The sequence below is a fragment of the Hemitrygon akajei genome, chromosome 25 (genome assembly GCF_048418815.1).
Source record: "Hemitrygon akajei chromosome 25, sHemAka1.3, whole genome shotgun sequence".
NCBI lineage: Eukaryota > Metazoa > Chordata > Chondrichthyes > Myliobatiformes > Dasyatidae > Hemitrygon > Hemitrygon akajei.
In genome coordinates this window covers 28,964,821-28,977,879 of record NC_133148.1, presented here as the reverse complement: position 1 = coordinate 28,977,879, position 13,059 = coordinate 28,964,821, and the positions used below count along the sequence as shown (strand labels likewise).

The following is a 13,059-nucleotide window of genomic DNA, read 5'->3' as shown; positions in this document are numbered from 1 at the left end:
TCTATCCGTGCTAGTCTTATACCATGCGTTCTTGGTAAGCAGCCTCACGTATGCCACCTTGTCAAAGGCCTTCTGAAAATCCAAGTAAACAACATCCACTGACTCTCCTTTGTCTATCCTGCTTGTTATTTCCTCAGAGAATTCCAGCAGATTTGTCAGGCAAGAGTTCTCCTGCGGGAAATCATGCCGACTTTGGCCTATTTCATCATGTGCCTCCAAAACCTCATCCCTCAAAATGGACTCCAACATCCTTCCAACCAGTGAAGTCAGTTACTGGCCTATGTTTTCCTTTCTTCTGTCTCCCTCCCTTCTTGAAGAGTGGAGTGCCATTTGCAATTTTTCGGTCCTTCAGAAACATTCCAGAATCTCATGATTCTTGAAAGATCGTTATCAATGGTTCCACAATCTCTTCAGCTTTTCTGGGGTGTGGTTCATCTGGTCCAGGTGACTTAGACCTTTCGGTTTCCCAAGCACCTTTCTCCTTAGTAACAGCAACTGCACTCACTTCTGGCCCCTGACACTCTTAAATTTCTGACCCAAAATACTTACTAATGTCTGTCTGCCATTTCTTTGTTCCCCATTAAAACATCAAAGTCACAGGGGATTCTGCAGATACTGAAAATCTTGGGTAACACACACAAAATGCTGGAGGGCCTCAGCAGGTCAGGCAGCATCTATGGAGGGAAATGAACAGCCGACGTTTCGGTCTGAGACTCTTCACCCAGACAAATCCGGGTAGAAAAGAAATCCCGATAATGGTCTCGACCCAAAATGTTGATTGTTTAAAGCGTTTGGAGCTGGCCTTGGGAAGACTGGAAGTTGGGAATCTCAGTGCTAGTGGTGACCACGACTGGAAGTCGAGGGGTCAGTTACTCTCAACCTCCTGCCTCTCACTGGTCCTAACCTGCCAGCTACAAGAGTCTGCTTGGGAGGTACAGTGTTCAGGGTGAAGAGAGATGGTACCACCTGACCCAAACCCTAATAGAAAGGAATTCTCTCCTGCGATCACCCCCCCCACCCAAAACTTGTCAAGGATTGATGGGGGGGGGGGGGGTGGAGGTCGATGTAAAACAGCCAAAATGAAGACTGACTTCTGTCAGCCAACAAATTATTCCAGGAATGAGAAGCTCTGGTTATAAGGAAGGGGAATTGGGACAAACAACTGATTCTATATCGAACCAGTATGAATTCAATGGGCCAAATGTCCTCGTTCGGTGCTGTTGACCTTTCCGTCGCTCTGTGATTATCAAATTAAGATGGGGTTATCTCAACCAGTGAGCCAAGAGGATGAAAGGGCAGTGAGAAACAGAAGGTGTTCGAAATCCAGAGCTACAGGGACCAAGTTCTGGACCAAGTTCAGCAGGTCAGGCAGCATCCCTGGAGAGGAATAAACAGTCAACATTTCAGGCCAAGGCTTTTCACTGAGACTGGAAAGGGAGGGGGAAGAAGCCAGAATAAGAAGGTTGGGAGAGATGTAGCCAGTACGAGCTGGCAGGCCTTAGGTGACGCCAGGTGAGAGGGAAGGTAGGTGGGTGGGTGGGGGGGAGGGGGGATTAAGTAAGAAACTGGGAGGTGATAGGTGGAAAATGTGAAGGGCTGAAGAAGGAGGAATATGATAGGAGAGGAGAGTGGACCATGGGAGAAAGGGAGCAGGAGGATCACCAGAGGAAGAAATAGGTAGGTGAGGAGAAGAGAAGGGGTAAGAGGTAAGCTGGAATGGGAATATAGAAAGAGGGAGCAGGGAGGCATTGAAATTACCAGAGGTTAGAGAAATCATTGTTCATGTTGACAAGTTGGAGGCTAGGAGGAATGAATCAGAATCAGATATATTTATATCAATATCAGATATATCAGTTTAATATTACTGGAATTTGTTGTTTTGTGGCAGCAGTACATTGCAATGCGTTTTAAAACAATATTGTTTACTGAAGTACCCATGGCTGTGACTGGATTTCAGCTGTCCTAGTCCTAACCGGGGAATATTTGATGATTCCCAGGCAAACATTCACCCCTTAATGCCACCATCTCAAGCATAAGGTGCCTGAGAGAGAACTCGTTGCGGCAGAAGAGGAGGCCAAGGACATGCCGAAATGGGAATGGGGAGTGGAATTACAATGGCTGGCTACTAGGGAAAGTCAGTGAGAGGGCCCCTCTCCTCTCCTGCCTTCCCAGAGCGAGGTTACACGTCTAACCAAAACCGTACAAAGAAGAGTGAGGTTTTCCCTGTTGTTACAACATACTGCCCCATTCACTAAGAGGTTAAGAAAGCCTGTGGTTATCAGAAGTGCTGTGCTGTACTGTACAAGGTTACTGAGTATGCAGGGAGTTTTGAAACTCTATCTCAGCAGGAAACAGATACGCTTATCTATCACTTGGAGACCTCGAAGTAATTTTTGCAAGGCATGAGTTCTCTGAACACCATTCTTCAAAGGAGAAAGGGGATCTCTCACACCCATGAGGATTTCCCCTCCAGTTACCAACAGAGTGGGGACCATGCGGTGCCCTTATTATCAATATTTAAGTCTTGCTGCCAAATACCCCGTCACAAAGTAACATCTGCTGATGAGAGGTTGAGGAAGGGTCAGAGGGTGAATCAGCCTGCTGACAACCTAAAAGGGACTTACTCCTAACCCCAATCCACAGTCGACCCCTCTCCTAATATTAATATCCCTCATGCCACATCCTTAACATTTGTCCCCATCCCTAACCCTCACAACCTTTGACCCAGTCCTAATGTCCCATGACCCTTACATCCACACTTGACCAGCTTCACCCCACTCGCTCTCTCCTCTAACACTAATATCAACCCAAACCTGTTCCTCACCCTCCTGCCCGGGATCCTGACCGTGACCCCCATCCCACCCCTAACGTTCTGACCTCTGGGTCTGATACTGACCCAAAGACCCAACAGAAGCATGAGTGGCAACCTCTCCTCCCCCATCCCGCAGACACCCCCCCCCCCCCACATGCCTGTGATCCTAACAGAGCACAAACCTCCCTCACTGCTCCCTCCCCCCACATACATCCAATACTCGGGGCCCACATCCTACAGTAATGAACAGTGGAGCAGAGAATCACACACAAAAAGCTGGAGGGACTCAGTCGGTCAGGCAGCATCTATGGAATCGGATAGATAGTGAACACTTTGGGCCGAGGCCCTTCTTCAGGACTGAGAAGGAAGGGGGGAGACGCCAGAATAAAAAGGTGAGTGGAGAGGAAGGATAGAAGCTAGAAGGTGATAGGTGAAGCTGGGGGGGGGGGGGGGGGAGGGTGGGAAAAGTCAAGGGGTGAAGAAGAAGGAATTTGATTGGAGAGGAGAGTGGACCATTGGAGAAAGGGAAGGAGGAGGGGACCCAGGAGGAAGTAACAGGCAAATAAGAAGAGGTAAAAGGTCAGAGTGGGAGATAGAAGGGGTGGATTAATAATTGTTTACTGGAAGGAAAAATCAATGTTCATGCCATCAGGTTGGATGCTACCCAGACAGAATATAAGATGTTGCTCCTCCATCCTGAGGGTGGCCTCACCTTGGTACAAGAGCAGGCCACGGACTGACATGTTGGAATGGGAATGGGAATGGGAATTAAGATGTTTGGCCCCAGGAAGTCCTGCTTGTGGCGGATAGTGCAGAGGCACTCCCGAAGCAATCTTCCAAATTAGGATGGGCTTCATCATTGTAAAGCAAAAATCCCATTAAAAGTGAGTGGAGCGGGATTAGGCTAATGAAGGTGGGGGCTGAATCAAAGGGGTAGAGACTGTGAGAGAACAGGTTCTCCAGTAAGGACACAGCAAACACAAGAGGCAGGGATAAGGATTCCACTGTACGCACATTGACACCCAAGTCCTAACTTCAATCTGAACACTGACTTTATACTGAACCCTGAATCTAATTCGAATTCCAAACCCAAATCCATCCCAAGCCCTGACACCAATACGAACCCAAACCATAAATCCATTCCAAGCCCAGATTCCAACCTGAATCCTAACCCTAAATCCATCTCAGCAACAACACCATCCCGGATCCTAACCCTAAATCCATCCCACCTGCACACCATCTCGGATCCTAACCCTAAATCCATCCCGCCTGCACACCATTCCGGATCCTAACCCTAAATCCACCCCACCCGCACACCATCCCGGATCCTAACCCTAAATCCACCCCACCCGCACACCATCCCGGATCCTAACCCTAAATCCACCCCACCCACACGCCATCCCGGATCCTAACCCTAAATCCACCCTGTCTGCACACCATTCCGGATCCTAACCCTAAATCCACCCCACCCGCACACCATCCCGGATCCTAACCCTAAATCCACCCCACCCGCACACCATCCCGGATCCTAACCCTAAATCCACCCCACCCGCACACCATCCCGGATCCTAACCCTAAATCCACCCTGTCTGCACACCATCCCGGATCCTAACCCTAAATCCATCCCACCTGCACACCATCCCGGATCCTAACCCTAAATCCACCCCACCCGCACACCATCTCGGATCCTAATCCTAAATTCATCCCGAGCCTGCACAGCATCCCGGATCCTAACCCTAAATCCATCCCACCTGCACACCATCCCAGATCCTAACCCTAAATCCATCCCGAGCCCCAACACCATCCCAGATCCTAACCCTAAATTCATCCCGAGCCCACACACCATCCCAAATCCTAACCCTAAATCCATCCCGCCTGCACACCATCCCAGATCCTAACACTAAATCCACCCCACCCGCACACCATCTCGGATCCTAATCCTAAATTCATCCCAGCCCCAACACCATCCCGGATCCTAACCCTAAATCCATCTCGCCTGCACACCATCCCAGATCCTAACCCTAAATCCACCCTGTCTGCACACCATCCCGGATCCTAACCCTAAATCCACCCCACCCGCACACCATCCCGGATCCTAATCCTAAATCCATCCCGCCCACACACCATCCCAGATCCTAACCCTAAATCCACCCCACCCGCACACCATCCCGGATCCTAATCCTAAATCCATCCCGCCCACACACCATCCCAGATCCTAACCCTAAATCCACCCCACCCGCACACCATCCCGGATCCGAACCCTAAATCCATCCCGCCCACACACCATCCCGGATCCTAACCCTAAATCCATCCCGCCTGCACACCATCCCGGATCCTAACCCTAAATCCATCCCGCCTGCACACCATCCCAGATCCTAATCCTAAATCCACCCCACCCGCACACCATCCCAGATCCGAACCCTAAATCCATCCCGCCCACACACCATCCCAGATCCTAACCCTAAATCCACCCCACCCGCACACCATCCTGGATCCGAACCCTAAATCCATCCCGCCCACACACCATCCCGGATCCTAACCCTAAATCCATCCCGCCTGCACACCATCCCGGATCCTAACCCTAAATCCATCACGCCTGCACACCATCCTGGATCCTAACCCTAAATCCACCCCACCCGCACACCATCCCGGATCCTAACCCTAAATCCATCCCGAGCCCGCACACCATCCCAGATCCTAACCCTAAATCCACCCCACCCGCACACCATCTCGGATCCTAATCCTAAATTCATCCCGAGCCTGCACAGCATCCCGGATCCTAACCCTAAATCCATCCCGCCCACACACCATCCCGGATCCTAACCCTAAATCCATCCCGCCTGCACACCATCCCGGATCCTAACCCTAAATCCATCCCGCCTGCACACCATCCTGGATCCTAACCCTAAATCCACTCCACCTGCACACCATCCCGGATCCGAACCCTAAATCCATCCCGCCCACACACCATCCCGGATCCTAACCCTAAATCCACTCCACCCGCACACCATCCCGGATCCTAACCCTAAATTCATCCCGAGCCCGCACACCATCCCGGATCCTAACCCTAAATCCACCCCACCCGCACACCATCCCGGATCCTAATCCTAAATCCATCCCGCCCACACACCATCCCAGATCCTAACCCTAAATCCATCCCGAACCCCAACACCATCCCGGATCCTAACCCTAAATCCATCCCGCCCACACACCATCCTGGATACTAACCCTTAATCCATCTCAAACCTGAATCCAAACTCTAAATCCATTCCAAGCCCCAACTCCAACCCGAATCCTATCCCTAAGTCCATCCCGCCTGGACACCATCCCGAATCTTATCCTTAAATCCATCCCCAATGCTGATTCCAACTAGTATCCTAACCTTACATCCATCTTGAACCCTAAATCCATCCTGAGTTCCAACTCCAACCTCTAGATCCACTTTGAAACCCGACTCCAACCCGAATCCTAACCTTAATTCCACCGCCAATTGAACCGCCAACCCCAACCTTGTTGAGAGAGGTCGGAGGTGAACGGCCAGACTGACCCAAGCTGACAGGAAGGCGACAGTAACTCAAATAACCACGCGTTACAACAGTGGTGTGCAGAAGAGCATCTCTGAATGCTCAGCCTGCTGAACCTTTAAGTGGATGGGCCACAGCCGCAGAAGACCACGAACATACACTCAATGGCCACTTCATTAGGTGGAGGAGATTTGTACTAAAGTGGTCACAGAGTGTTTCCAGTAACATTTTTTGAGCCTCCTTGATTGCCAACACTAAATGCAGCTGGATTTTGCAGACTCCCTTCACCGAGCGCCCTGTTTCAGAGCTGTCTCTGGATTCCCACCCCTGCTGGGTGCAACTGCTGAAAGGATATAGCACCAGGAGCCTGTGGGCGAATTCCGACGACGGGATGATCCAGATGTGCATCATCAGCGTCACATTCACAGTCTCGCTGCCGCACCGCAGACTCCCGTCCACATCTGGGGAAACACGAAATCACACGTCACAAGGGGTCCGCCCGGGGTGGGAGCCCAGCGCTCGACGCGGCGCGCAAGTCACTTGCAGGTGACTACGCAGGCGTGTGGTGGGCTCAGCAGGTTCCACTCTGAGGCGGAATTTCACTGCTTTGTAGTCAGCGGAATAACGCGAGAGACACAAGGCGTCACACAAATACTGCGGCTGATCGAAATCTGAAACAAAGCAGTCGCAATGTTTACAGTGTGGAAACAGCCCTTGAGGTCATTCACGTTTATACTGACCAAGATTCATTAGCACATAATTAATTACAGGGTGTTTTACAATTATATTAACATACCTACTGTGCAAAAGTCTTAAGCGCACACACACACACACACACACACACACACACACACACACACACACACACACACACACACACACACACACACACACACACACACACACACACACACACACACACACACACACACACACACACACACACACTGATTGATAAGTTTATGGCCTAAAGTAGAAGGAGTCAATTTTAGAAAACCTAGCACATTTATTTTTCAACATAGTCCCCTCCTACATTTACACACTTAGTCCAGCGGTCGTGGAGCATACGGATCTTGGACCTCCAGAAAGTGTCCACACCAGGGGTGATTGATAAAGTCATGGCCTAAGGTAGAAGGAGATGAGTCAGTTTTGTGGTCATGAAGGATTGTTGATGGTTTAACGGTTTAATTGCAGTGCTTTCTGTAAAGGTCAATGTCTGGAATGAAAAGATGTTCTGATCAACTATGTAAAGTCGCTTATTCTGATTCGAGATCTAAACCAGATGGAGTTCAACCCAGACAAGTGTGAGGTGGTTCACTTTGGTAAGTCAAATATGATGGCAGAATATAGTATTAACGGCAAGACTCTTGGCAGTGTGGCGGATCAGAGGGATCTTAGGGGTTCGAGTCCATAGGACAATCAAAGCTGTTGCGTGGGGTGACTCTGTGGTTAAGGCATACGGAGCATTGGCCTTCATCAACTGCGGGATTGAGTTCAAGAGCCGAGAGGTAATGTTACAGCTATATTGGACCCCACTTGGAGTACTGTGCTCAGTTCTGGTCACCTCACTACAGGAAGGATGTGGAAGCCATAGAAAGGGTGCAGAGGAGATTTACAAGGATGTTGCCTGGATTGGGGAGCATGCCTTGTGAGAACAGGTTGAGTGAACTCGGCCTTTTCTCCTTGGAGCGAAGGAGGATGAGAGGTGACCTGATAGAGGTGCACAAGATGATGAGAGGCATTGATTGTGTGGCTAGTCAGAGGCTTTTTCCCAGGGCTGAAATGGCTGCCACATTTGTCAACGTGAAGCGGAGAGCAAGTTTGTAAATCTGGTGGGAGTAAAGGATGTCAGGAATGGTGAGGGTGGAGTGCCGCGGGAGGTGTGGGACAGGGGGCAGAGAAGGAGTGCCACGGGTGGGGAGGGGGGCCACATCCAGCCTCAAGACACCGGGCAATGTCATTTGTGTCACATCCTCGGATTCAGCAGCGCAGTAGATACGGCAATTGTGCTTGAGAATTTGCACGTGTCAGCTAATTATTATTTAATCGTGATAGTATTTAACTCCATACCTGTCGCCGTAGTGCTTGTCGAGACTTGGACAGAGCACAGCAATGCTTCGCTGCCTGTTTGCTTAGAGAGTGGGGCCATGTCACAGCCTCATATCTATTGTGTTGCCGTATCTGTGGTTGTGACAATTTGATTCCAGACAGTTGGTTTATTGATCATTACCTAATGTCTCTCTGGTGCTTCCCGCTCCCTCCCCTCTCCTTTCCCCTTTTCCCAACCATGATTCCCCTCTCCCTGCCCCCTTTCCCACTCTCAGACCACAACAGAGACCCATACCAGAATCAGGTTTATCATCACTCACATATGTCTTGAAATTTGTTTTATTTTTTGCAGCAGCAGTACAGAGCAATACATAAAATAACTACAGTACTGAGCAAAAGTCTTATGAACCCTAGCTATATATATGTACCCAAGACTTTTGCAGTTCTGTACATGGATGGGATGGGTATGGAGGGGTATAGTCCATCTGCAGGTAGATGGGACTAAGCAGAAATAAACAGAAAATAGTTTGGCACAAGAGCTTTGTCCTGTGCTGTAGTGCTCCAAGACATGTTAATATACACAGGAATTACCTCCCATTCCCTCATCAGTCCAATGCTCAAAGTTCCACAATCCCTTGACTTCAGAATACTGCTGCGTTACTCCAGCATTTTGTGTGCGTTCCTCTTCGATTTCCAGCTTCTGCAGATCTTCTCGTGTTTGAGCAAACAAGGGGCTTTTCTCTCGGGAGCGACAAAGGATGAGAGGTCACAAACAAGAGCAGATTGGCGAACACTGGCGATCCAAAGCAACACACACACAAAGTGCTGGAGGAACTCAGCAGGCCAGGCAGCATCTGCGGAAAAGAAGACTGTCGACGCTTCGGGCCGAAACCCTTCGGCAGGACTTCAGAGGAAACATGACAGAGGTGTATAAGATTATGAGAGGCCTGGATTGAGTGGACAGACATTTTTCCCAGGGAGGAAATGGCCAATCCCAGAGGACATCCTTTTAAGGTGAGTGGACGAAAGTAAAGAGGAGATGTCAGAGGTGGGTTTTTGACACAGGGAGTGGTGGGTGCCGAGAATACACTGTCAGGAGAGGTGGTAAAGGCAGGTACATTAAAAACTCTTGAATTGGCACATGGATGTAAGAAAAATCGAGTGTTATGGGCTGTGTAGCAGTGGTTAGAATGATCAGGGAATAGGGTTTCTGTTGGTTGGAGAAACATCCTGGGTTAAAGGGCTCCTACTGTGCTGTAATGTTCTTGGGCACCACGGTAATGTAGCGGTTAGCACGACACTATTACAGCTCGGAACGTCGGATTTCAGAGTTCAATTCTGACATCGTCTCTAAGGAGTCTGTAGTCCTCCCCAATGGAATGCATCGGTTTCCTCCAGGTGCTCCAGTTTCTTCCCACAGTCCAAAGATGTACCGGCTAGGATAATGGGTCATTGTAATTGTTGGTCAAATCGAGGGATTGCTAGGCGGCACAGCTCTAAAGGCCAGAAGGGCCTTTTCTGCACTGTATCTCAAGCAATCAATCAATCAATAAATGAATGAATGAATGCAGCACACACGAAATGCGGGAGAAACCCAGCAGGTCGGGCAGCATCTATGAAGAGCAATCAGTTTCTCAACCCGATACGTCCTATCAAATTCCTTTTTCTTCAGCCTTTACCTTTTCCACCTATCACCTCCCAGCTTTTTACTTCATCATCCCTCCCCCCACCTACCTTCCCCCTCACCTCGCCGCACCTATCACCTGCCAGCTGGTACACCTTCCCCTCCCCTCCCCTGCTTACTCTGCCCCCTTCCTTTGCGTTCCTGATGAAGGGTATCGGCCCGAAACGTTGACTGCTTATTCCTCTCCATTGATCCTGCCCGACCTGCTGAGTTTCTCCGGCATTTTGTGTGCCAAGAGGGCTTCGCACCCATGCAGCGAGCTCTGCCTGTGAATGGCGAGGCGCTCAATGCGCGTAAACCCGGCCATTAAAGCTCGTTGCTTCCTCCAGGAGTTGTTCCTAATAAGCGCGGACATTTCCTCTGTTACGGTTTGTAACTTCAAAACATTAAACTAATTCAAAGGAAGACGTGGGAGTCCGGTAATGCAGGTCTAACAAGAGTTTATTTTAGGTGAGGTGTGCACATATCTGTGGTGATTGCTGCTTGTTCTTTCTTCCAGCCAATAAAAGCCTATATCTCACCTATATCTCGCCTCACGTCTCCGAGAGTTATTGATGGTGCATCAATTTTATTGGCTGGAAGAAAGAACAAGCAGCAATTGACCACCACACTACATTGCCAGGATGTTCTTTCTTCCAGCCAATAAAAGCCTATATCTCCGAGAGTTATTGATGGTGCATCAGTATCACATGGTGGCATCGTGACGTGTGCAATTCACTTATTTTTACACGTAACACGCTTTACACGGATAAAGCAGTGGCCAACTGGCACAAGGCAAAGAGTGGGAATAAAGGGAGCCTTTTCTGATTGGCTGCCAGTGACTAGTGGTGTTCCATAGGGCCTCTGTGGAACACCATCTCCTATGGGCCTCCATAGGGTGTTGGGACCGATTCTTTTTACATTATATGTCAATGATTTGGATGATGGAATTGATGGCTTTGTTGCAAAGTTTGCAGTCGATCTGAAGATAGGTGGAGGGGCAGGTAGTTTTGAGGAGGCCACAGAAGGACTTAGACAGATTAGGAGAATGGGCAAAGAGGCGGTGGATGGAATGTGGTGTCGGGAAGTGTATGGTCATGCACTTTGGTAGAAGAAATGAAAGGGTTGACTATTTATCAAAATGTAGAGAAAATACAAAAAACTGGGTGCAAAGGGACTTGGCAGTTCTTGTGCAGGATTCCCTAAAGGTTAATTTCCAGGTTGAGTCAGTGGTGAGGAAGGCAAATGTGATGTTAGCACTCATTTCAAGAGGACTAGAATATAGAAGCAAGGACGTAATGTTGAGACTTTATAAAGCACTGGTGAGGCCTCACTTGGAGTATTGTGAGCAGCTTTTGGGCCCCTTATCTAAGAGGATGTGCTGACACTGGAGAGGCTCAAAGGAGGTTCATGAAAACGATTCCAGGTCATGCAAAGAGTGCTTGATGGCTCTAGGCCTGTATTCACTCAAATTCAGAAGACTGAGGAGTGAACTCATTGAAACCCATCGAATGGTGAAAGGCCTTGATAGAGTGGGTGTGGAGAGGAGGTTTCTTATGGTGGGAGAGTCTAAGACCAGAGTCTCAGAATAGAATGGAAATGGGGAGGAATTCCTTTAGCCAGAGAGTGGTGAATCTGTGGAATTCTTTACCACAGGCGGCTGTGGAGGCCAAGTCTTTATGTATATTTAAGACAGAGGTTGACAGATTCTTGATTGGTCAGGGCATGAAGGGACACGGGGAGAAGGCAGGAGATTGGGGCTGAGAGGAAAATTGGATCAGCCATGATGAAATGGCGGAGCAGACTCGATGGGCCAAATGGCCTAATTCTGCTCCAATATCTTATGGTCTTATCTTATGGTAATCAATTATTTAAATAAACAAGAATGCTTAATCAATCAATATGTTTACAACATTACTCAAATACTACTGAAATATTAAATATACACACCTTCCCTGTTGAGAACCTTCCTGGATGCACGAGATAAGTAGCTAATAGTGAGACACACATCTTGTGAAAGAATTCTCAACGAGACACCATCAGAGCAATTTCCCTTTCGCTCTCAGCTCCCACCCCCTCCCCTCTCAATTTCCACAAAACACAGATGCATATAGAAAAGCCTTTTGTTTCACAAACATGAGAATGTCTGCGGACGCTGGAAATCCGGAGCAACACACACACAAAATGCTGGAGGAGCTCAGCTGTTATGGAAAAGAGTAAACAGTCGGTCTATCGGGCTGAGACCCTTCATCAGGACTGGGAAGGAAGATGAGGGGTCAGAGTAAGAAGGTGGGGTCAGGGGAGGAAGAAATATAAGGTAGTGGGTGATAGGTGAAACCGGGAGGGGGTGAAGTAAAGAGCTGGGAAGTTGATTGGTGACAGAGATAAAGGGCTGGAGAAGGGGGGATCTGATTGGAGAGGATAGAAGACCGTGAAAGAGAGGGAAGTGTGGGGGAGCACCAGAGGGAGGTGATGGGCAGGTAAGGAGATAAGGTGAGAGAGGAGAAACAGGAAAAGGGAATGGTGAAGTTGGGGGGCAACTACCGGAGGTTCGAGAAATCGATGTTCATGCCACAAGGGTGAAGGCTTCTGTGTGTCAGGTGTTTTAATGTACATGCGACTCACAGAACATGAAAACATACAATGAAATGCATGTCTCTTGCATGAAATCTAATCAGCGAGGATTGTGTTGGGCAGCCCACAAGTGTTGCTACATTTCTACAGCCAACGCAGCATGCCCATGACCCACTATCCCTAACCCTAACTACGCACCTTTGGACTGTGGGAGGAAATCCACAGAGTCACGGGGAGAACGTACAAACTCCTTACAGAGAACAGTGGGAATCAGACCCCAATTGATGTTACATCTGGCACTGCTAACCACTACACGACTGTGCCACCAGAGGCAAGAGGCCATTCAGCCCTCTGGGGCTGCTCTGCTGTTCAATAGGATCCCTGCTGTTAATTTCCTGCACTAACCTTCACTAAAACCCTCACAAATTTTTATAGAT

The 13,059-nt window shown here is 49.0% G+C and overlaps 1 protein-coding gene across 4 annotated transcripts in view; it reads right to left on the bottom strand.

Annotated features, from left to right (window-relative positions):
• rasgrp4 (RAS guanyl releasing protein 4) overlaps positions 1-13,059 on the bottom strand; it is a 218,056-nt gene that overhangs the window by 64,208 nt on the left and 140,789 nt on the right. For all 4 annotated transcript variants that reach the window (XM_073029257.1, XM_073029260.1, XM_073029259.1 and 1 more), the window contains exon 3: positions 6,692-6,797. In XM_073029257.1, the coding sequence (XP_072885358.1) occupies positions 6,692-6,797 (106 nt within the window). The remainder of the gene's footprint in view (positions 1-6,691; positions 6,798-13,059) is intronic.